Source organism: Leucoraja erinacea, chromosome 15 (genome assembly GCF_028641065.1).
Source record: "Leucoraja erinacea ecotype New England chromosome 15, Leri_hhj_1, whole genome shotgun sequence".
Classification (NCBI taxonomy): Eukaryota; Metazoa; Chordata; class Chondrichthyes; order Rajiformes; family Rajidae; genus Leucoraja; species Leucoraja erinaceus.
Window position 1 is genome coordinate 22,713,981 of NC_073391.1, and position 24,556 is coordinate 22,738,536.

Here is a 24,556-nt window from a genome sequence, read left to right on the forward strand (position 1 = left end):
CTTTTTCCTTTCTTCTCCCCGTCTCCCCCACCCCACATCGGTCTGAAGAAGGGTTTCGGCCCGAAACGTTGCCTATTTCCTTCGCTTCATAGATGCTGCTGCACCCGTTGAATTTCTCCAGCATTTTTGTATACCTTTAGTATTTAACTTAACTGAACACCAATTTCTTGACACCAAGTACAAACTATTTCTGCTTGAGATGTAGATTAAGTTGAAAAAGTTGGTATTTTGTTACAGTAAGCTATTTAATTGTACAAAACTCAAAAGGGTTCAATTTTCCAGCTTATTTCTGGAATCAGTTTGGAAACTAAAGATTGCATGGAAAAATGGTTCACAGCGTGAGAGCACAGTTTTTCAAACATGCTAATGAATCACAGCAGCGAAAGTAAACTAAGGTCAGCTTACACAGCCAAGTAGGATTTACCACAACATTACAGCGTGGCCCAATCTTTAAATTATATTTGCCAACAGCTGTGCTTATGCTGACAACAGCAAACCAGCAGCAGACACACTTTAAAAAGAAGTGTTTGGAGTTAATGCTGTTAGAAGTATAAACTACTGGCTTACTACAAAGCCTGTTTGCTTTGAGATCAGATTTTTGTTATGGGAAATTATGAGTGATGGCTACTGTTAATTAGATCATCTGCCCTCTTGTATACAGTTGAATAGCGAGCCTGCAGTAGGAATTTGAATGTTGGAAAACGTTCTTGAATTGAATTGTCCAAGCTTCAGGCACCTGTGTGTTCAACTCTGCCATGAGTCAGATCTATATCACATGAGACAGATACAAATTCATGTTTGGATAGAAGCCTCGAGTATAGGCTTCCTGAGGGATGGCAAGGATCAGTTGGAGAACTGTTACTTCCAATGCTTGCAATACAGTTTATTCATCAACATATGAAAACAGTTTCCAATTTCCTACTGCCTCTACAAGCTCTTGTTAAAAGATCTTAAAATTATAAACTTAACACTGGTTTTGTTTAAAAGCATTTATTCTATTTTCCTTTTTATTGTTCCATAAAAATGTAGATCTAATGAGATACAGCTACAATTCATCACATTAGCAGTCCTGGTTACTTTATGGTTAGTTCCTGCTGTTGAAGATGTTCCCGCAATGTTGTACCATTTGAAACATTGCAAAGTTTTTCTAGTAGCTTGGTTCAATCCTACAAGTTGTTTCAAGTTCAAGTTCAAGTTCAAGTGAGTTTATTGTCATGTGTCCCTGATAGGACAATAAAATTCTTGCTTTGCTTCAGCACACAGAACACAGTGGGCATTTAATACAAAATAGATCAGTGTGTCCATATACCATTATATAAATATATACACACATGAATAAATAAACTGATAAAGTGCAAATAACAGATAATGGGTTATTAATGATCAGAGTTTTGTCCGAGCCAGGTTTCATAGCCTGATGGCTGTGGGGAAGTAATTATTCCTGAACCAGTTGCAGTCTTCAGGCTCCTGTACCTTCTACCTGAAGGTAGCAGGGAGATGAGTGTGTTGCCAGGATGGTGTGGGTCTTTGATGATACTGCCAGCCTTTTTGAGGCAGCGACTGCGATAAATCCCCTCGATGGAAGGAAGGTCAAAGCCGATGATGGACTGGCAGTGTTTACTGCTTTTTGTAGGATTATAGGGTTAGTGCGGATTTTGGTGAGACAGTGGCCATCAGTTGATAAAGAGTTTAGAAAACATCTGTAATCCAAGTGAGATATTCTAAAACAGAGGCAAGAGGGAATTTTTAATGATTTCTTTTGATTTACTTCATTGTCTGAACTCTAATTTGTTATATCTTTGAACCACTGTAGTAGGCTGGATCTCAAACAATAATGAGACAGTATTCAGGAAGCAGATAAAGAAATTTGTAACATGGTGTCAAGACAACAACCTTGTCTACAAGGAGCTAGTTATTGATTTCAGGAAGTAAGGTGGTGTACACACCCCAATCCGTATCAAAGGTGCCAAAGTGGAGAGCTTCTTAAGTTCCTAAGCGTAAATATCACCAACAATGTTGAGTCCATGGAAACAGTCTTCCTCCGGCTCACTTGTCCAAGCCGACCAAGATGCTCTATCCACGCTAATCCCATTCGCCCACCTTTCGCCCATGTCCCTCTAAACCTTTCCTGTCCATGTACCTGTCCAAATGTCTTTTAAATATTGTTATTGTACTTGCCTCAACTATTTCCTCTGGCATCATGTTCCATATACCCTCTGTACTCCAAGGCATAAGGTTCTAGATTGCCTAACCTCTCCCTATAGCTCAGGCCCTTAAGGGGCAGTAACATCTTCATAAATCTCCTCAGCATTCTTTCCAGCTTAATGACATTTTTCCCATAATAGAATGACCAAAGTGAACACAGTGCTCCAAGTGCAGCCTCCCCGAGCATATACCACTGTAATATAACATCGCAACTTCTATATTCAATTCCGTGACTGATGAGGTCAGCATGCCAAAAGCCTTCTTCCTCATCCCATCTACGTGCGATGCAACTTTCAGACAACTATGGACTTGTACTCCTGCATCCCTCTGCTCCGTAATGTTCCCCAGGACACCGCCATTCATTATTTGACTTCCCAAAATACAATACCTCACACATCTGAATTAAACTCCATTAACGATTCTTCGGCTGGCAATGGCTGTGCAATTAGTCCTGGACCAACAACGTTGAAGCAATGACCAAGTTGGCACATCAACGCTTCTATTTCCTCAGAAGATGAAGGAAGTTTGGCATGTCTTCAACAACCATCACCAATTTCTGCAGAAATTCTGCTCTGTAGAAAACGAAATGACTGCAAAAACACTTCCCAACTCCAAGAGATGCATCATAGAAAGCATCCTATTGGAATGATTCATAGCTTGGTTTGGCAGCAGCTCGACTCAAAATAAATTGAAGAGAATAGCGGATATAAACCAGTGTATCACACAGACCATCCATTGACTCCATCTACACCTCATGCTGCTTCGGGAAAGAAGCCCACATAACCAAAGACTATTTTCACCCTGGTCATTCCCTCTTCTCTCTCCTGTTGGACAGAACATACCAAAGCCTGGAAGCACATATCACCAGGTTTAAGAGCAGCTTCTTCCCCTCTGTTATTAGACTTTTGAACCATAGGCTAGGCTATGTCTCAATCTTCCAACCTACCTCATTGAGGACATTACATCTTTGCTCTATAACTTTACTGCTATTATACTGTAACGCTATATTCTGCACTCTGGCATTTTTTCTCTTTACACTGTCCATTGTAATTGTGTAAGGCTTGATTGTATTCATGCATAGTATGTTTTGACTGGAGAGCTTGCATACAAAGGCTCTTCACTGTATCTTGGTACAAACGACAATAACAAACTAATAGCAATATCAAATGCACTCCAGCCCCTTATCTGGTATTTATGTAGATTGCCAAGATGCTTCTAGTTATTTTGAGGTGTGGAATACAACTCTTTAGAAAGCAACTGAAGTGAAACTGATGCTCCCTTCATTTAAATCTTTAAGAAATAGAACATCAAAATGAATTTATTTTCCCCAACATTCATTTCCTCCCTTTGGTTCTCTAGGCAAAATTCTTACTTGTCACAGAAGAGGCGAAGTGGTAGTAAAAAAGTACTCAACTCAGATAGAAACATAGAAACATAGAAATTAGGTGCAGGAGTAGGCCATTCGGCCCTTCGAGCCTGCACCGCCATTCAATATGATCATGGCTGATCATCCAACGCAGTATCCCGTACCTGCCTTCTCTCCATACCCCCTGATCCCCTTAGCCACAAGGGCCACATCTAACTCCCTCTTAAATATAGCAATGTATAGATGACGTGGAGGGGAGCCTAGTCTTGTTATTGCTTGACCTTCTCAAAGGCATCCCTTCTATTGAAAGGTCATTGCAACCAACATCCTTGATGATGTCCACCCATAGAATCCCTTGTATTCAGCATTGACATGACTTCCCTTTCTTACTAAATTCCATTAATTCTTCCATCAATTTAACTCCCTTTAAAGTTAATATGCAATGTTTTATGTTGAAACTGAACATTTAACACAATTTTCTCATGTTCTCTTCATGTTGCAAAGAGCTAATTTGGTGTGCTCATTAAAAAAAATGAAGAAAAAGCATGCAATGCTCATGTCTGGAATCGGAGATGGAGCAGTACAACAGCCTGCAAAGGTGGGGTTGGGCAAGGACATTGAACGTCCTGTAAAGTAATGCATAGATATGGATTTCAACACATTGGGAGACTGGATGAAAATGGGGGATAACAATGCATACATAATGAGGAGCTACAAGTTACTGCAGAATAGGTTGTGACCATGTTTTTAATGCACGTGCAATCAGAGCGATATGGCTAAACAGATTCAAACCTAGCTTGATGATATGATACAGATGGTAGTTTGATTTTGATCTGTAGCCTGTGGTGGGCTGCTGGAATAGGTGCTGGGACCCTTATTGATTGTGATAATATGTTCATGATTTGGATTTGACTATGGGAGGAATAGTTGGCAAGTTTGTGGATGATACAGAATTTGGTGGTGTTTGGATTGCAAGGAGGCTTGATCAAAGCTAGTGGCACAGTGGTGCGTGCAGTGGTAGAGTTGCTGCACAGTGCCAGAGATCTGGGTTTGATCATGACTACAGCATGCAAATAACACATGTTGACGAACTTTCAAAGAATTAAAGCTTTTCTTCTATTCAAGCAGTGTTGGGGATTTCACTTGGAGATGTTAACCAAGTTTTGTTCATTTAGGTATTTTAAAAGCAAACTCAGAAGCAGGAGTCCTGTTATAATTTCCAAGTAAAAAGCTCATCAAATGTTATCTTTCATCATCATTACCCAATAAAGAGTTAAAATCTCATGAATGTAAGGTTCCCTACAAACATTTAAATATATAAGTAATCTAACATAATATTGGAGCAGATCTCTTAAAGTCAACTAACGTAAAGGTTTGGGTAAAATTAAGTTCAAAAGGTTTAACATTGTTCAATGCTCTGGTCTTGCTGGTTATTTGTGATTCATTTCATGTTGTTCCTATCCAAGACGGGTTTAAATATAGAAAGAATAAATATGAGTTTCTGAAAAGAGTTAAGGGCTTCCAGAAAGTTTTTTGAAATACTATATTTAATACCATAATGCTCCATTTGTCCCAAATCACTCATTGGCAGACTGAATGTATTCTTATATTGAATACTTCAATCAGTTCCACTTTGTGTGGAAAGTTTTTATTTCTTGGAATAACCACCAATACTTAATGTGATTTTGTCATTAAAAAATGCTTTTTTTGTCACTTGGCCGTTTACAACTTATTCCAATTTAATTAGAGCCATCAGCAAATGCATTGTAGAGTTTCTACATTAGGTTCTGAAGAATGACACCCCTTCCATTACAACATTAGTTACATTAGGCACCTTTCTTCAGTTGTGTCTTCTGATTTGGTTAGATTTGTCATCGCTCAGATTTGGCTGAGACAAGAACATCAGCATTCACCATTAGTAAACAGTAGACCTGGATAGAGTGGATGTGGAGAGATTGTTTCCACTAGTGGGAGAGTCTAGGACTCTCAGTCTTAGCCTTAGAATTAAAAGGCATTCCTTTAGGAAGGAGATAAGGAGGAATTTCTTTAGTGAGAGGGTGGCAAATCTGTGGAATTCATTGCCACAGAAAGCTTTGGAGGCCAAGTCAATTAATAATTTTAAGGCAGAGATAGATAGATTCTTGATTCGTATGGGTGTCAGGGGTTATGGGTAAAAGGCAGAAGAATGGGGTAAAGAGGAAAAGATAGATCAGCCATGATTGAATGGCGGAGTAGACTTGATGAGCCGAATGACCTAATTTTACTCCAATCACATGAACATATGAAGACCTGACAACAAGTTCTACCATCCACGTGCATATACATTACGTATAGGAAAATAGTTCTTGTCAAAGATGCATGGAGTCATAGAGTCATACAGCATGTTCAGCTGTCTGAGCCGGCACTGCTATTGACTGCACAAACTAATCCTATGTTATGCTTCCCACATCCTCCCATTCTATCATTCGTCTATAATGGGCAATTACAAAAGGCAATTAACCTGCCAGAGTAACACACAAAATGCTGGAGGAACTCAGAGGGTCAGGCAGCATCCGGGAGGGAATGGATAGGTGACGTTTTGGAACAGAACCCTTTTCCAGATTGATTGTAATAGGAGGAAGCTTAAAAAGAGATGGGGGCAGGGTAAATTCTGGCAAGTGATAGGTGGATATAGCTGAGGGTGGGGACTTTATTTGGCAAAGGATGGACAAAGGCTAGAGATAAAAATGATGCAAATGGTGCCAGATAGGAGTGATGAGGAGAGAAATGTAAAGCCAGAGGGTGGGATGTAGATGGAAAGTAGACAGGGATAGGGAGAGAGGAACAAGATAGTGGGAGAAATATCTGAGAAACAAGGGTTGGGGAGGGGGGGGGGGCACTTAAGATTGGAGAAGTCAATGGTCATTCCTTTGGGTTGTAGGCTACCAACACGGAATATGATGTGCTGTTCCTCCAGTCTGTGTGTGGCCTCACTCTTTCACATGGAAATTTTGTTGCACCCACTCAGAGAGTCTGAGTAGATACTAAATAGTTCCACTGAAAAATCAGGGCTCATACGTTAAGTGGTTTATTGAGCTAATACGTGATCAATTATTGTTAAATAACCTCATCCGTTGCAAAAAAGTTGCAGATTTTCACATGAATTGAAATGCACGTTTTTCAGTTTTCCTTAATGTTTACTCCCTTTACATTTATTCTTATATATTTTAATATCCATTCTGTTTCATGTATGTGTAACTTAGATTTGCTTCACTTCCTTTTTTATTTCCCATTTTAATTTTGATTTAATTGAATGTGAATCGAATTAATTGAAGAGCCTTGTTGCTTCTTGTCTTGTTCATCGACACCACGGAGCCCATTTAGAAGCTACTGTAATGGAAACCAAGTCAGATTATTGGATTACTGGAAACCTGCAAGCAAGCCAGCAAAATCTCGCGGCAAACTGCGCATCGACGAATCCAGACCAACAGTTTTGTCAAAGTGTAATGACTAATCCAAATATTATTCCTAGGATTAAAGCCTTCATTGAGGAAGACCAGTGAACATTGAGCAGAAAGAGGTGAGACTCTTACCTCCTGCTTATTTGAATCCCTTCATAAAACCTGTAGGTCGATATAAAATGATATTATCATTGAACCCAGGTATTCCTGATAATGGCGCAGTCGGTCAATTCACGGGAGCACAAGGATAAATAGCATTATAGGAAATATTCTCATCTAGGTTTTGTTTCATGGGCATGCTTTAAATATAATTGATATCTCCTTTACTTACCTGTATAGAAAAAAAAATGTTTTACTTCATCTTCAGTTGCTGGATGTGGATTTCACTTCAATACTCAAAACGTTTTATACTTTAAAAAACACAACGTGCTAGACTAACTCAGCAAATCTGGCAACATCTCTGGAGCACGTGGATAGGTGACGTTCCAAGTCAGGATTCTTCTTCAGACCTGTCTGAAGGAGGGTTCCAACCCAAAACACCATGAATCCACGTCTTCCAGAGATACTGTCTGACCCGCTGAGTTACTCTAGTATTTTATTTTATTTTTAACAACCAGCATCTGCAGTTCCTTGTTTCACCATGTTTTATACTTTGATGGAAACACACTGTTTGGCAAGTCAGAGTTCCCTATTTATCACACGACGTGCTTCTGGTTAAAAATTCAAGCGAACACACCAAGATCGCATTAAGCAGATTATTACTGAACTGTCGTCTGCCACATATGCAATAAACAGCAATTCACAGAGATGGCACAAATCTGAACTAAATTCCATTAGTGGAATAAATATTGCCACCACAAGCATTGCTATTTCCGTGTGCATTTCCTACAGTAAACAGCAACCAAAGTAAAACATGTGTTAGCAAGTCAGATATATACATAACTAGTCGAGATGCCTCCTGAAGTTAATAGGAGAGGTACTAAAGTTGTGATTTCGTTAAAGACATTAATGAAGGATAATCCTGAATTATCAAATCCAAATGCATTCCTATTGCCTGACCATATGACCTCCCTAGCAACGACATCTACCACAGGCATGGTCAATTAAAGACACATTGTTGCTATCGGATGCGATCATCTCTCCATGTATAAACCCTAATTAACTAATTTCCCGAATATTATACATCCAAGATGTGCGAGGGTGAATTGTTACATTATAAGTGGGATAATTTTGCAGCCAAGTATGGCTAATCTGAAAAGAGTTTGTTTGACATTAAATATTGCTATGATTTATGTTGAGTATGGATCTTGGGTGATATAGTGTATGGGCGCTGGCTTGTACGGAGCAAGAGCTTTTATTGATATTGATTGAGCATATTAGTTATCGTTCAGCAATAACACTGACTATTTGTGTTTAAATAACAAAATTCAAATCTAGAGTTTAATAGCCGTAGTTCAGATTGGATTCATAGTTATTTACTTATTTTAATATAGAAGGCAGCCAATTGGCCCAGTGTGGGGCAATCCTTGAAGGGCCCCTCGTTTATCCTCTTCTGTAGAAACTTACTTTCTCTCTACTTACCTGCCAATCTGCCCTTCTCTTCTTTAACCTGCTTAAAGGGATAATTTACAATGGCAGATTAGCCTTGTATGGGGAAAAACAGGAGTATCTGCAGAAACCCAGTGTGGTCACCGAGAGAAAGTGCCAACTCCACACCGATCGTCCCCAAGATCAAGGTTGAACACAGGCTCTTGAAGCTGTGAGACAGTGGTAATAACGGCTAACACACAACACAAGCTGATCTTTATGTTCACGTGTCCAGAATGGGACCCTAACCCACAGTCGTTATTGATAACTCATTGATACAACTGGCAGGATCCAGAGTAATGCCAATCTCTCACACCAGAAATAGATCACACCACTAGAATTTGTTGTAATCTTGGAGTAAATCATCAAAATCACAACATTTCAAAATGAGACCCAATTGATCAGATTAAGGTCTGTTTGCAAAATGCTTTTGCCGAGGTCATATTTCATTAACAGCGTCATTAATTTTCAGCCCAGCGTTCAGTGTACAGGAAGTTTTTTTTTTTAATGACAATCATGTCAACAGTGAATACAATTTTGAAGCATTGAGTACTCGCATATAGCCATTGCATACATATAACAAAATATCATTAAAAATATATAAGATTTTAAACCCACTGATGGCAGAGGCGCGTAAATGATATGAACAGGATCCAACAGGAGAGCCTGCAAGCTTGGATTATTTTGTCCGATTACACGTCCACACACTCCCACTACTTTGGATAGAAACAAACAATGCTCCGCAAATCAGTTGCGCAAGTCGGATAAATGACTCTAATTCACTAAGGAATAATCTAATCTACTCAATTTAGATGCGGAACTGAATTTCTGAAGGTCATTCACTTTGTGTGGATGGAGGACTGTGAAATCTTTGATTCCACGATATAGCAAAGATGATGCCTATCTCAGATGTTGTGTCCATACAATCAAAAGCTTATCTTTACTAATCCAGTCACTTGTGGCACCCCTGTTTCCTTCGCCATGTTAAATATTAATGACTTTATATTCATGCAAACATTCACACAAAACGAAACCCTTTATCGCATCTCCTCATTTGTTGTGGACAATTTAATTTCATGATAATTTGCAAATTCCTTAATGAAAGAGATATTTCCTCCTTATTCATTTCGACAAAACACTTCATAATTAAACTTCCCCGTAACCTTCCCTCATCCAGGACGGCACGGTGGCACAGCGGTAGAGTTGCTGCCTTGCAGTGCCAGAGACCCAAATTCGATCCAGACTACGGGTGCTGTCTGTACGGAGTGTGCCCATTCTCCAAGTGACCACGTGGGTTTTCTCCGGGAGCTCCGGTTTCCTCCCACATTCCAAAGATGTACAGGTTTGTAGGTTAATAGGCTTTGGTAAAAATTGTAAATTGACCCCAGTATGCAGGATAATGCTAGTGTACGGGGATCACTGGTCCGCGCAGACACGATGGGCTGAAGGGCCTGTTTCTGCGCTGTATCTCTAAACTAAACTAAACTAATCTAGTGCAAGTAGTTCAAGTCTCCTGGAACTTCTGGTCATGTTTCCCTTTAGAAAAACTTTTGTGATGGTCAATTAGCATTTTATCTTAACAAATGGTAAAATAGTTGGCACTTGAGAATATTAACTAGACGTCTGAGAGGGGAAATAAGGGGCATGGGAATTCTATGTGTACCTGGAGGTAAAACCCAATGTGGAATGGTTGGTCTAAACATCCTGTTTGTTATCTGTTGTCATTTTTATGTTGTTCCTGCCAGACAAAGGATAGCAAAGTTTACCAACATTTGTTCAAGTACACGGCATCGTTCTGCACACCAGGATCCTTGACAATTAGTGAAAAAGTGTTCATTTCCTGCAATCAATAGTTACACAGTATTTGTCTCGCTTCTTTTGTTTCTTTTGTTTGGAGTTGCTGTTGTGCTGTCAAGTACGTGGTTTCTTGTGCTTGCAATTGATCCGTTCATGTCTTTTATTTCTGTAAAGATATCCCTACTTTTCCTACTCAGAATAATGTGTAAAAAAAAAGCAGCAGAGCCTGTACATCTAGATCAGCTTCACCAACCATCTTTGAAGTCAGAGGTAAAGCATTTCTTGCTGATGAGCAATGAACAACGAAAATGGATGAGTATTTATTCACAATTTCATTGGATTTCAGTGTTATAACTTTACACTAAATGTTGTACTTTATTTTTGCACCGTGGTCAGCATGATTGTATTCATGCATTGCCTTTTCTTCGACTGGCTAACACACAAACAAAACTGTGCCTTGGTACATGTGACAATAATAAACTAAATTCACCTAAAAAAAAATGGAGACAAAACTATTTGCAATTAAATATTGGATTTCATAAGTTGTAGGAGCAGAACTAGGCCATTCAGCCAATCAAGTCTACTCCTCCATTCAACCATGGCTGATCTATCTATCCCTCTCAACTCCATTCTCCTGCCTTCTCCCCATAACCCCTCACCCTGTACTAATCAAGAATCTATCAATCGCCACTTTAACAATATCCATTGACTTGGCCTCCACAGAATTCTGTGGCAATGAATTCCACAGATTTATCACCCAAGGCCTGTACAGATTGAATGTGGAGTGGATGTTTCCTCTAGCAGGAGAGTGTAGGGCTAGAGGCCATAAACTCAATATAAAAATATGAGAAGAAATTTCTTTATTCAGAGGCTGGGGAATGTGTGGGATTTTTGGGGTGTCTCAATGAAACAGGCCACAAAGTCACATGTAACTATTTATTTTTCGTGAATCATTGTTGCATTAGAGCTCAGCACAGAAAATGAGTCAGTCTGTGTTATAAGATCAGAAGATGTTTGCAGATATACTGTAGATATGTTGTAGAATAATTAGTGTGCTTGTGCGTGGAGCACGGTTCACAATAAGTTTGTCGTAAGTTCTCAGAGATGCTAATATTCTTCCAATAAAGTTATGAATGGAAGCCAGAGAATTCTCATAGAAATTACATGGAATGGTTTGTACTGTAAGCTTCACATCCCTAGGTTCAGGAGTTCCTGGGAAACTGAGAAGGGATTGGGTGGAGTGGGCCTGCATTCTCTCAATTTTAGAAAAACAAGAGGTGACCTCACCGCTGATAAAGTAAATGATATTAGGCAATCCCCCAGCCAATGAATCTAGCACCACAGTGGTTTCCCAGGGAGTTGCCTGCTTAAGGCTGAAACAACCACAGCACTGTAATTTCATTGGAATATTCCATCCCAGATGAATCTGGCTGCTTAGTTGATAAGTGTATTCATCTACATGGAGCAACATGGAACATAACAATGCAGCACAAAAACAGCCCCCCCCCCCGGTCCACATTATCCACGTGAAACATGATGCCAGGTTAAACTGATCACTGTCTACAGGTGATCCATTTTCCTCCATTCCCAGCATATCCATGTGCCTATCTAAAAGTCTCTTAACTGCTAATATCATATCGGCCTTCAAGAGTGAGATTGGTATATTCGTAAGAAGGATTCAAAGGATAGGGGAAAGTGGTATTTTTTAATAAATGTTTAGCCATAATTTAGTGGGAGAGCCTCAATGAGCTGTTGATCCTAAATGTGCTTCTTTTCCATGTGTTCTTATGCATTCATTGAAGTTTGGTATTTTCAATAAATCTGACCACTGATTCATAGGCCAATTCAAAGTCTAATATAATTCTAATAATGTTAGGGAGTACAGATGTCAGTAGTGTTGAATGGTTATTAAAATGGAAAGACAGAAGACAACCTTGTTCTGAAGAAATCAGTATCAGAACCACCCTCTTATATTCATTAATGGCCTGGGCTGGAAAGACGGTGCAATTTCAAAGTGTGTAGATAATACAAACTATGCAGACAATGCGAAGTATGTAGATAACACAAAGGTCAGAAATGTAGAAAACACTGAGAACAAGATTAATGGACTTGAAGACGAAAAGGTTTGGTGTAAAGATGTAAGCGGGCAGATGAAGTGTGGTTTGATACATTCTGCTCGGATTAATAAGGAGGGTTATCAAAATTAAATAGCCAGAGTGTTAAGAATGTTGAGACCTTTTGCCTCGACTAATAAAATGAAGGCTGTCTTATAACTTTCTTCACAATCACCTCATCTCATCCGTGCCTTAAATGGTGTTTGTAATAACTTCCAAATACACTCTGTTCTTGAAATGAAAAAAAAATGATGAAATGATTCAATTTATGACAATGACAATAAATTGAATCATTTCATCATTTTTTTTTCATTTCAAGAACAGAGTGTATTTGGAAGTTATTACAAACACCATTTAAGGCACGGATGAGATGAGGTGATTGTGAAGAAAGTTATAAGACAGCCTTCATTTTATTAGTCGAGGCAAAAGGTACAAAGGTACATGGACAGTCACTTATGACTTTACAAAACAGCTGCTCTGTGACAGCTGGACAACTGTGTTCATCTCTGGATGCAACACGTTGCAATGTTAATATTTAACATAGAGCAATAGAATGGTTACCACAATGAATGTGATATATCCTTGTATCTCCTCACATTTTCCTACATATTAGATAACAAAAGACAAAAGCTCGTTTGTAGGTCCACAGTTCAAGAATAGGTTCTTCCCAGTAAGCATGAGGCTCTTGAACACTGCATACTACCACTTCAACACCACTACCACAGCAACTATGATCTATGATGAACTTTATTTTGGTTGCACTAAGGACTTCGGTTTTGCATTATTATATTCGGTTTACATTCTATTGCCGATTATCAATGTATTGTATTGAATATTGCATATTCATTTGTTTGCTTTGCATTAATGGGTCAGTATAGGTGTGGTAGAAATGTAATAGCTCTGTTGCCGATACATATATCAATTAAACACTCTGGACTCTTGAGAGTTACAAATTCACATACAGTTCTGATCTTTGATAACATCAATGAGAATTAAATGTAAAACTATGTACAACCAGAATCATGCAAATGAAAGGTGGTCCAGGTTGATGGCTAGTCACGGCTGATGAATTACTCATGGTAGCATCTTCGTAGATAATCTTCCCTCCATTAGAACTGGGGGTGTTCGCTGATGGCTGTGCTGTTTAAGTCAATTCAATTTCAACTTTTCGGAATAGCAAGAGACGGCCTGAATCCAGAAAGGCCCGGACAACATTTAAGTTTAAACAAAACAAAACGTTCGCCTTGGGAGGCAATGATCTCCTCCAACAAGAGGATGTCCAATCATTTCAGTCATGAAATCCCCATTAAAATATTAGGGAGTAATACGGATAAGAAGCTACACTGGAGCAACAAAATAAATCTGTCTGTGGTAACGGTCTGGCACAGTCTAAAGAAGGATCTTGACCCGAAACGTCGCCCGTTCCTTCTCTCCTGAGATGCTGCCTCACTCACTGAGTTACTCCAACATTTTGAGTCTACTTTCAAAATAAATCTGGCACTATTTGAAGAGGTCAGAAGCAATTCAGCAACAAGTTCATCTATTGAATCTCAAATCTCTACAATTTTCTAAACATAAGTTTGAAATGTGGCAGAACATTTTCCACTTGACTTTTTAAATTCTTATTCTTTTTGTTAACTTTGTGCATGGCCGCTCTCCATGTTATCTCCTTAAGCACCTAGAACCCTTTGAGATATCTATGTTACTCCAATTCTGTCCTCTAGATCACCCCCAGTTAAATCCATGGCAGCCATGCATTCAGCATTCAGCTACCGAGGCCCAAAGCTGGGGATTTCCTTCCCTAAGTTTCTCCGACGCTTCCTGCCTGTAAAGCACTCCTTAAAATCAACCTCTATGACTAAGGTTTTGATCATCAACCTGATATGTAATTATGTGGACTGGGGCCAAATGTTGTTTGGCAATGCTCCTCTAAGTCTACTAGGGTCTGCTGTACAGATCAAAAGCTGATATTTTTGATATCACATGGACGGCTACAACTCTAACAACATTAAAGGAGAATTGACAGAATCTGAGACAAAATCATGCTTTCTATTAGTGCCTTGTCCAATATCCATTCCATTTACTCCATTTACCAATGGTGCTGTGGGGTGCAGAGTCCAACAATATAGGCAATGTACCGAGACCTCAATGTCAGGACCTCTCTGATCTTAATCAGCCTTAAAAAAGATTTCCAGTAATTTTCTCCAGATTTTACTCCCAGGTCTAACATCAAAGTGTCTTGCCATTCCTTCATCATCAATAAATCAAAATCCTGGAGCACTGTCTTAACACCACGACAGAATCTTCACCACACTGACCGTAGCAGTCACAGACTGCATCTCACCACCATCATCTATGGTGAAGTCCATAAATAATTAATTATAAAATATCAACTCAAAGAGAACATCTAAGGTAATAACCTGTCCACGACAAGCATTCTGAAATAAAACATTCAGCATCATCTCAAGGCTGTTATTTCTCAGCATGAATACTGAGGATGCTAAAGTAAAGTTGAAATATAGTTGGAATTTGCCAACTAAATCATGAAAACTGATCTTGGTTAATTTGCAAGTTGAATATAGAGTCAATAGGGTGAGGTGTTGGTGCAAATAAGATCAACGGTTTTGTTCATTGCTTGTGGCTCTGGGGACATTTAGGAATAAAGCTGACCAGCTAGGGATGACAGATTTCCTTCCTGATGGAAAAAGTGAATTAGATGGATTTTTACACAAGTTTCATCGTTCCATTACTTATGCAAATTTTTTCTTCTGTCATTACTGAAGGAACATTTTATTCCTGCAATTTATATTATTCCGCTTTGTTGTGGTGGGAATTGAATTTGCAATATCCATTATGCTCCAATACTATAATACTATTATGTCACCCACATGTTACACTCTTGAGAAATGCATTGCACCTATTATTTTCCATGGGGCTCCATAATAATTTTTTTTTAAAAGCCAAGATTCAGCATCATGCTCTGGCCATTCGTTCAGAGCAGCACAAATGTAGAAACAAGGAACTGCAGATGCAACTGTGCAAAAGGACACAAAGTGCTGGAGTAACTCAGCAGGTCGGGCAGCATCTCTGGAGAACATGGATAGGTGAAATTTTGGGTCGAGACGCTACTCAGCAGGAGCCTGGATTAAGTTCACGCTGGACACCATGAGAATAAAAGGAACCCATTGCTAAACTGTGTTTGGGTGGGAGTTAATGGAGTGAGATTTCCGCCGTTTATTGGCAAACAAAATGCACCAGATACTTAAAAGGCATTCTCTCCAGTTTATGGGCACAATTTTAATGAAATGTTTTTATCCTGAAATATTAACTCTGTTACTCTTTCCACAGACGCTGGCTGACCCAATGAGCGTTTTCCCCACATTTTCTGTTTTTACTTGGATACAAATTGGTTCTTCAAAAGTCACGATTAAAGATGTGGTGCGAGGAGTACAGAGATTTTATAAAATTCTTATCTCTGGTGGACTTTGACAAATTGAGGAAACTACCACCAGATTTTGGAGAGTAACTACCAAACTGCCAAATGATTCACATCCTTTAAATTTCCATCAGATGCCCGATGATGTATTAACTCATTCTAACATTGATCAGCAAACACCTGTGACACTGCACAGAGTCATACGTGAGTTATTCCGTCTCTACAACAGCACAGGGGGAGCAGTGCAACAAATCACTGGCGTGGAAATATGTCACAAAAACATTTGCTTTATGTTGGGTCTTTGTAACTTCAAAGTTACGTTTCAAAGGAGTCTTGTCCTCAAAGAAAATTGTCTTAATGCCAAAGAATTATGCAGCACAGAATCAGGTTGATGATGCCCGATTAATCCATGCCAGCCATTGAGCAACCATTTACATTAATCCCATTTTATTCTATCTATATTGCCATTAACTTCCCCCAGATTCTACCACTGATCCACACACTAGAGGAAATTAACTTTCCAAATGCGTATCTTGGATATGGAAGGACTCCAGAGCACCCAGAGGAAACCTATGCAGTCACAAGGAGGTTTATTTGATGGGAAATACAACAATTTTCACTATGTCTTGGTACATGTGACAATAATAAACCACAGTGACTGAACCAGAAGGTAGGATCAAACGCTGGTCACTGGAGTTGAGGTAGCAGCTCCTCTCCATGCATCACTGTGCTACCCTTCAAATATGTGAAAGCAACAAGTTGTCCTACGGATTTGTTTCACTGTCGTCCTGCGTAGTTTCACTGTTTGTATCTACTCATTATCACCTTTTCCAGAGCCAACAATGGATAATTGTGGGCTCCACCTTTCCTTGATCTTTGGTTTTGATTTGTTCTTTTCATACCTTTCATTCATTTGTCCTTTGCACCTTTTCATACTTCTGAGTTCTGACTCAGTCCGAAGAAGGGTCTCAACCCGAAATGCCACCTATTCCTTTTCTCCAGAGATACTGCTTGTCCCTTACTCAGTAATGCCGAGTTACTCCAGCATTTTGTGTCAATCTTCAGAGTCAAAGGTCTTTGGGTTTGAAGAGACGTTTCCAAAATGTGCCACGTAGCACTGCTTTGTGTAGAATGTGTTCCTGTGGCTGAAATAGGTTGCTAGGTTGATGTCAAAACATTTGACTCACTGAAGAAACAACTAGATGCTGTAATGTTGCAACTGTGAGGTTAATATATCCAAAGGAAGATTTCAAAGGGACTTCTTTGTCCAATCCTAGCTTCTGGGAATATCTGCTTCTTATAGTTGCTTTTGGTAGAGCTCCATAAGTGATGTAAAGCAATGACTAACAGCTGCTCTTCATTGGTATTTAGATGATCAACACAATTATTACATTCCTGGTCAGTATTTTTGTCACTAAAAGTGAGAAAAGCTGTTTCCTACTGTTGTCTATTACTACAGTTGCATGACATTAACATTATACTGTTGCTTCTTTCAACCTTTGCAAATGGTGGCACAGCTGGTGGAGCTGCTGCTGGACAGAGCCGGAGACCTGGGTTCGATCCTCACCTCGAATGCTGTCTGCGTGGAATTTGCATGTTCCCCCTGGGACTGCGTAGATTTCCCATGGGTGCTCCATATTCCTCCAACATCCCAAAACGTGTGGGTTTGTTGGTTAAATGTTCTCCATAATTTGTCCCGAGTGAGTAGGGAGTGGATGCATAAGTGGGATAAAATATAACTATTGTGAACAGGTGATGGATGGTCGGCATGAACTGGGTCGATCGAAGGGTCTGTTCCATGCAGTATCTTTCAACGTCCCATTCACTTGGTGACAAACTGAAATCCAAATAATTGGATCTTGTGTTCTAACAAACAATCTTCTCAGTGTTGTGTTGACAAGATCCAATAACCAGATTGAATTATCATCACAGCACACGGCAGCTGATGTACAAAATAGCCACAGGCCAATAAATCAGATTTTTGTTGATCACATTGTTTGCATGTTTTCACTCATGTCCAAGCTCTCTGCTGTGTGTTCTTTCATCGGGAGTGGGTTGGTTCGTCCTCCAGACATTCTCCATAGATGTTGTCAGTGTTGCTCCTTGTTTGACCTGACAGCTGGCATGTTAGAGTGGCCCGGGTATGGATTCAACACGACCAATCTTCCTCTTTCCTGACATGACCTCGCAAACTGTAAACACTGGACACTCCCGACTGAGCACACAAGTTCAAAATTAATCGGGCAAATAAAATCAGAACATTAACCCATCGCTTCCCCCCCCGTTTCTTGCACGGATTCAGAATTACTGACACCTAGTCTAGAGATTTAAATTACATTCAGAGCACTTACTTATATGATGTATACGCACAACATATGCATATCTGAAGAAGGGTTTCGGCCCGAAACGTTGCCAATTTCCTTCGCTCCATAGATGCTGCCTCACCCGCTGAGTTTCTCCAGCAATTTTGTCTATATGCATAGCTACGCCTGGACAAATGTTATAGAGTACAAAGTGCTTAAAAGTTCTGGCTCAAATGATAAGCTAAGATTTCTTAACGTGACGAACTGTGTTAGTTCTTTAATGACTGAACCATTGTGACTGGTTTTGGAAGAGCAGTAACCGCGACACACGCGTTCATTCTTCCTCGTTAAATCACTTGGGTAACAATTGCACTGCGGTCCGGAGCAAATGTGACTCGTTAAAATGTCTCGCTTGCGCAGAAGCAGCCTCGCTGTTAAATAAAACCCCTCAACACTTACAGACTGAAGAGGGCTGTAAAAGAAAGGCGCATTGTCACTTAAAAAAAACAACCCACTTCCAAAACATGTTTGTAAACATATTACTCCAGGTCTGTTTCCAAATTTGTTTATATCTCGAGTGCCGCGGTACAACCCTGACGCTGGAACAAGACCCGGGACGGCGTGGTAAAACATCACAGAGTAAACAGGGAACATTGTTCACCAAGTTCTTTTACTAACCCCGCGATTTAAATTACTGTCGAGACTCACAGTCACTTATCGCCGCCACTGACTCACTGTGGCAGTGGGGATGGGAACACGTGTGAGGTGGGAAGCAAACCTGTGTGCTTTGGCAATTGTGTTCTGGAGACTCGGTCAACGCAACCCAGTCCTCGCCAAAGTTTCAACACAATGTTGACATTCAGAACAATTAAACAACCTCCGCTTCAGAACTGATTCACCCTTCGATCTACACATTCGCCATTCCTTTATCTTCAGCGGGAAGTCCAACTTTTGACAATTCCAATCCGTTTACACGTAGAGTTGAGAATTGGACACACTCTTCTCTTTCATCTTGAACGTTCTCCTGGACCTTACAGCGATATCGCCACGAGAGAGGGGAGTGGGCTGCAGTCTGATGCTGGTTCTGATCTCAGTGATATAACGGAGCGAGGGACTGCTTCCTTGGGCACGATCTACGATTGACCGACTTCACTGTAGGAAATAAAGCTGGTGGGCTCGGAGGAGCCACATTACAATTGCACCTTAAACCTCTCCCTGGTCAGTTACAGGTTAGTGTCGCTGGACAGTCCCCAGCCGAAGCTGAGCACGGCAGTGGGGGGAACCGACAAGTACAAGAGACTCAATGTAACCGGGCGATGTTTAGAGACATGGATGGCAATGTCCCGCAACCACTCACTTACCTTTGCTCCTATCCATGTGTGAGGTGGGCAGGTTGCCAGACTCCCTTTCAAATGCCTCGGCCGTGTATCAATCCCAGTTAATAGGAAGGCGCATCGGATTGTAACGTCGCCGATCCCCGTCCCCGGCAGTCCCTCTCTCTCAACCGGACTTGTACCAAGTGCACAAGTTGTGACTGCTCTGCTCAGCCCCGCCCGGTGACGCTGTTCCCCTCGCTCCCAGCTGGGGAGATAACCCTGAAATCGCACAGAGCGAAACTAATCCAGCGAAACTAATCCAGCAGGGGTCCCAGCAGCCGGCACCGTCCGCCCAGCTAATGGATCACTCTCCAAAACGTCGGTGGCCAGACCAGGGAGGGTTTTTTCTCTCATGAATAATCATTTCCGGCTCGGCTTATATAATTGGAAAAGTGAGCATCGAATAAAAATTACGTTAAATGAGACACAATAACGACAACGTCCAACCTGCGTTCCTGGAAGAGACGGATTCCTGTAATTTACACAAGTGAATTTATGAACATCCTACCAATGTGCTTTCCCCCAAATGTGACATTCCCAGCATTTACAGAGGGAATTTTAACAATTTCCCACGTGTTCTTGCATTGCACAAAGCATATTGACCAATGCGTTGTCCCTCGCACTTGTTATTGAAGTAAATTGAGACTCCAATATATTCGGATACTGGTTCGCTGCCGATAGCCCCCAGCGCGGGGATCTTGGCAAATTCTCCAACCATTGCATTATCGAGGAAGTGCAGCACAGTCAGGAGTGTTACATTGTGGCTGGGGCGTGATGAAACGTCTTGCCTTCCCTCACAGGCGGCACCAAGGACAGAGAGATAACCTGATCTATACTAGACTTTAGTATAGGGTGATTTCACGAAAGGTCACTGGAGCGTAGATCCGCACCCACGTGACCGAAAATCTCAAGTGGAGGACATGCTATACATCCGGTAAATGTTAGTGAATGGGAAAACACGCACTTACACACCCGTTAAAAACATCGAAAACGACCAGCTTTTGAGATGCAATTTACTGTGCCAGTCGGGGTGACCGTGAGGCACAGCTACCTAAATTTACAGTCCAAAAAAAAGATAGAAACTAAGGTAAATTCAAGAGGGAGCTGAAGGTGCAAATCCAGCGGAAGTGCTTATCGGACATTTGCCGTGGAGATTTAAAGATCCAAAATATCGGGAATTATCGCGTTTGCTCGCTGCATTTCATCAAAAGTAAGGCATTATTGACTTTTTTATCTTTATTGATGAAATGCAGCGAGCAAACGCGATAATTCCCGATATTTTGGACCTTTAAATCTCCACGGCAAATGTCCGCTGGTCATTTCCGCTGGATTGGCACCTTCAGCTCCCTCTTTAATTTACCTTAGTTTCTATCTTTTTTTTGGACTGAAACTGGGAAACTGGGAACTGCCTGACCCGATGCTATTCCAGATCTTTAAGTCTTTTATTCAAGTGTTCTTCATTGGTTCTGGAGCACTTTGGGATGGCCTGATCTGGTGAAAGGAACTATATAAATGCAATTATTTTTGATCAAATCATCAATTTCACCTTGATGGAACATCAGATTCTTGCATTATAAGCACCCTTTATGGGCGACTATTTGTAGCAATGTTACAAAATTTTGAGATTTAAAAAATAAAGTCTGTAATTTATCCCATCAGATAAAGCATAAAAAGAAGTTTAATTTGACACCTAATTCACTTTCATATCTCAAGTATTTAAAAAGTTATGGCCATTTTTATACTCGGAAATTAGCATCTTGTTCCCTATTGATTTTCTATGGACATAACAAAAAATCTGTGATCGTGTGCTGTCAAAAGGCTATAACCTTCTTAAAAATTAAGAGAACTGAATGAAATTTTCAGTTATCGTAGATTGAACCATTCTGAAACAAACATAAAATAATCTAACTTGGATGACCTGAAATTTAAAGCATATAATTAGTTAGTTACCCAAGTGTAGCTAATTTCAAACTTCAATTACTAGATCTAAACATCTATCCATTTCTTAATAAATGATTAACGTTTTTAAATAGCCCAAGTGTCCAAATAATATTTATAAATAATTCACAATAAAACATGATTTTAAAATCTCATTTACATTAATTTATAGGCCAAATGGAAGGAATTTAGTGCTCAATTGCAGTAAATTAAAATCCATTTTAAATCAGCTTTCTAGTGGGATCCTGTGAACGCGCTGGTTTAGAACGTTCACATTGCAGTGGATTTGTGCCCCTCAAATGCCCAGAAAAATACTGCGGGATATAAAGAGCCCAAAATGAACTATTCGCTATAGAAAACTTTATATACAGGGTTCTTAAGAAGCCCCTTTTAATGTAAAAATAAGGTACATACCTTTAATTGTTTGCTTTATAAAACCCTGGGGCTGCGAGAGGTCGCGGGTTTAGAGAGTGATTTTTAAACTACTATAACTATTATACAAGGCCATAAAAACTAATAATACCTTTTGCGACGGGGTCTTTCAGCGACTTTTCGTTAATGATTTACTAGGCTGAACATTTTCAATTGCAACAGCCTAGTAAAAATCGTGTTTTAAACCCGCCCCCTTTAAACAGCGCCAAAATCGCACACAAGGGCTGGGGCAGATTCTCAACGACGATTCAGGTAGGTTTTGCAACATACCTACTATTTGCATACCTTGGATGTGCAAGCAAAGAATTTCACTGTGACTTGTCACATGTGACAATAAAGTATTCAATTCAATTGAAATTCAATCTTACCCAGTCCGCGGAGAGTCAAATTAATAAAATACCCCAAATTAATAAAATAGAACCAAACGTTGTGAAAGTGTAATGAATTTGAAGTGTTAACATCTCTAACATCGCCACAGCCAGACATAAAAACAGCTTTTTTTCCACGAGTAATAGCTCTACTCAATAACCAAAAGTTAGTAGCCTCCTTTAGCTCTGGTATTTTATTTCATTCACATGTTTAAACTATAATGTTTTATCATTAATTTGTTAAGTGTCATTCTTAATTGTTACTGTATGTCATGTTGTTACTTGCGAGCAGAGCACCAAGACAAATTCTTTGTATGTGTACATACTTGGTCAATAAACCTACTCATTCATTCATTCTTTCATTCATAATTGTTGGTTGGCCTCCTGAGTATCTCTTGCAATTTCTGCCTTGATTTCATTTTTTCTAGCTCCCACAATATGATGTTCTATGTTCTATATAGTTGGGGTATTTTTAAGTAATCCTATACTAATATTGTTTATACCATTCTTACACATCAACAATGTATATAATATTCTTGAGTGTTGTATTCCTTGAAAACGATTTAGTGACAACTAGAATGGTTTCTATTTATTGGTAGAATTATATGCCTCAACGTCCTCACATGCTATTAAAGTTGTGTCTGTGAGTTTTCAAATGATTTTGTTGGCAAGTGCAAAGGGCCTGTCCCAATTGGGCGCCATTTGCGCGTCATTTACATGACATCATTTATGCGTCACAATGCAGGACGCGTGCGTGGTGCGTGGTGACATAAGCAGTGACGCACAGTCATGCGCGGCGCCCCAGGATTTTGGGATGTACAAAATCTTTGCGTGCCATCTGCGTGACGTGCAAATGATGCCCAAGTGGGACAGGCCCTTTAGATGTTTGATGTCACAGCTGGCAGAGGGAGATTTAATTGATTAGGTTTCAATAAGCTGGGGGAAAGAAAATGAATTCAGTGAAAGATTGTTGCTTTCTGGTGAGCAGTGCTAAAAAAAAAATGCAAAAGGTATGTGTGTATTGTCGCTTGTATTCAAAATAACCTACTCACACTCATTGCCTGGCAAGAAATGTGATTATAGACACAAAATGCTGGAGTTACTCAGTGGATCCTGAGCAGCATCTCTGCAACCTCTCAGTCTGAAGAATGGTCTCAACCCAAATCATCACCTGTTCCTTTTTTCCAGAGATGTTGCTTGACCCGCTGAGTTACTCCAGCATTTGTGTCTATCTTCAGTGTAAACTAGCATCTGCAGTTCCTTCCTTCACAAGAGATGTGATTATATTCAACACACGCAATTACTGCATTGTGACACAGGTCAGACACTGGTATGTATGCATCAAGGTCAAGATGCAACCCACATAACTCTTCCATTCAAAGCGGAAAGGCCAGTGACACATCAGCGCCAGCCACTCTGTCTACCCAGATCACAACCAATAATCACTTGATTCCATTGAACAAATGCTCTGCAGTATTTCTGTTGAGAGTGTAAAAGCAGACCGGAAGTAAATACAAGACACCATTTATCTTGAGGTGTAAAAGAGAGCAGATGCTGCTGGAATCCATAGCCAACGACTAAGGAGAGCAGCTCCTCCACCACTTATCTTGAGACAATTTTACTTAGCATAGAACAGTCTAGCACAGGAACGGGCCCTTTGGCCCACAATGTTTGTGACAAACATGATGCCGTTAAATTGATCTCATCTGCCTGCACATGGTCCATATCCCTCTATTCCTTGCACTTCCATGTGCCTATCTGAAAGCCTCTTAAACATCACTATTGTCTCTGCCTCCAACACCACCCCTGGCAATGTGTTCCAGGCCCCCACCACTCTGTAAAAATCCTGCCCCACACATCTCCATTAAACTTACCCCCTCTCACCTTAAAGCTGTGCTCTCTAATGTTGGGCATTTCCAATCATAAGGTCATAATGTCATAAGTGATAGGAGTGGAATTAGGCCATTTGGCCCATTAAGTTTACTCCGCCATTCAATCATCGCTGATCTAAATCTCCCTCCTAACCCCATTCTCCTGCCTTCTCCCCATAATCTCTGACACCTGTACTACTGTCTACTCTAGCTATGCCTCTGATAATTTTATAGACTTCTATAATCTCCCTTCAACATCCGACATTTCAGATGAAATAATCCAAGTTTATCCAGCCTCATCTTGTAGCTGAAACCCTCTAATC

At 40.1% G+C, this 24,556-nt stretch overlaps 1 protein-coding gene across 2 annotated transcripts in view; it reads right to left on the reverse strand.

Moving 5' to 3' along the window:
- afap1l2 (actin filament associated protein 1-like 2) overlaps window positions 1–20,224 on the reverse strand; it is a 179,677-nt gene extending 159,453 nt beyond the window's left edge. Inside the window, exon 1 of one of the 2 annotated variants that reach the window (XM_055646906.1) lies at window positions 19,610–20,224. In XM_055646906.1, the coding sequence (XP_055502881.1) occupies window positions 19,610–19,625 (16 nt within the window). In that variant the 5' untranslated portion in view covers window positions 19,626–20,224. The remainder of the gene's footprint in view (window positions 1–19,609) is intronic. The other variant, XM_055646905.1, reaches the window with a different exon arrangement.
- Between the last annotated feature and the right edge of the window lie 4,332 nt (window positions 20,225–24,556).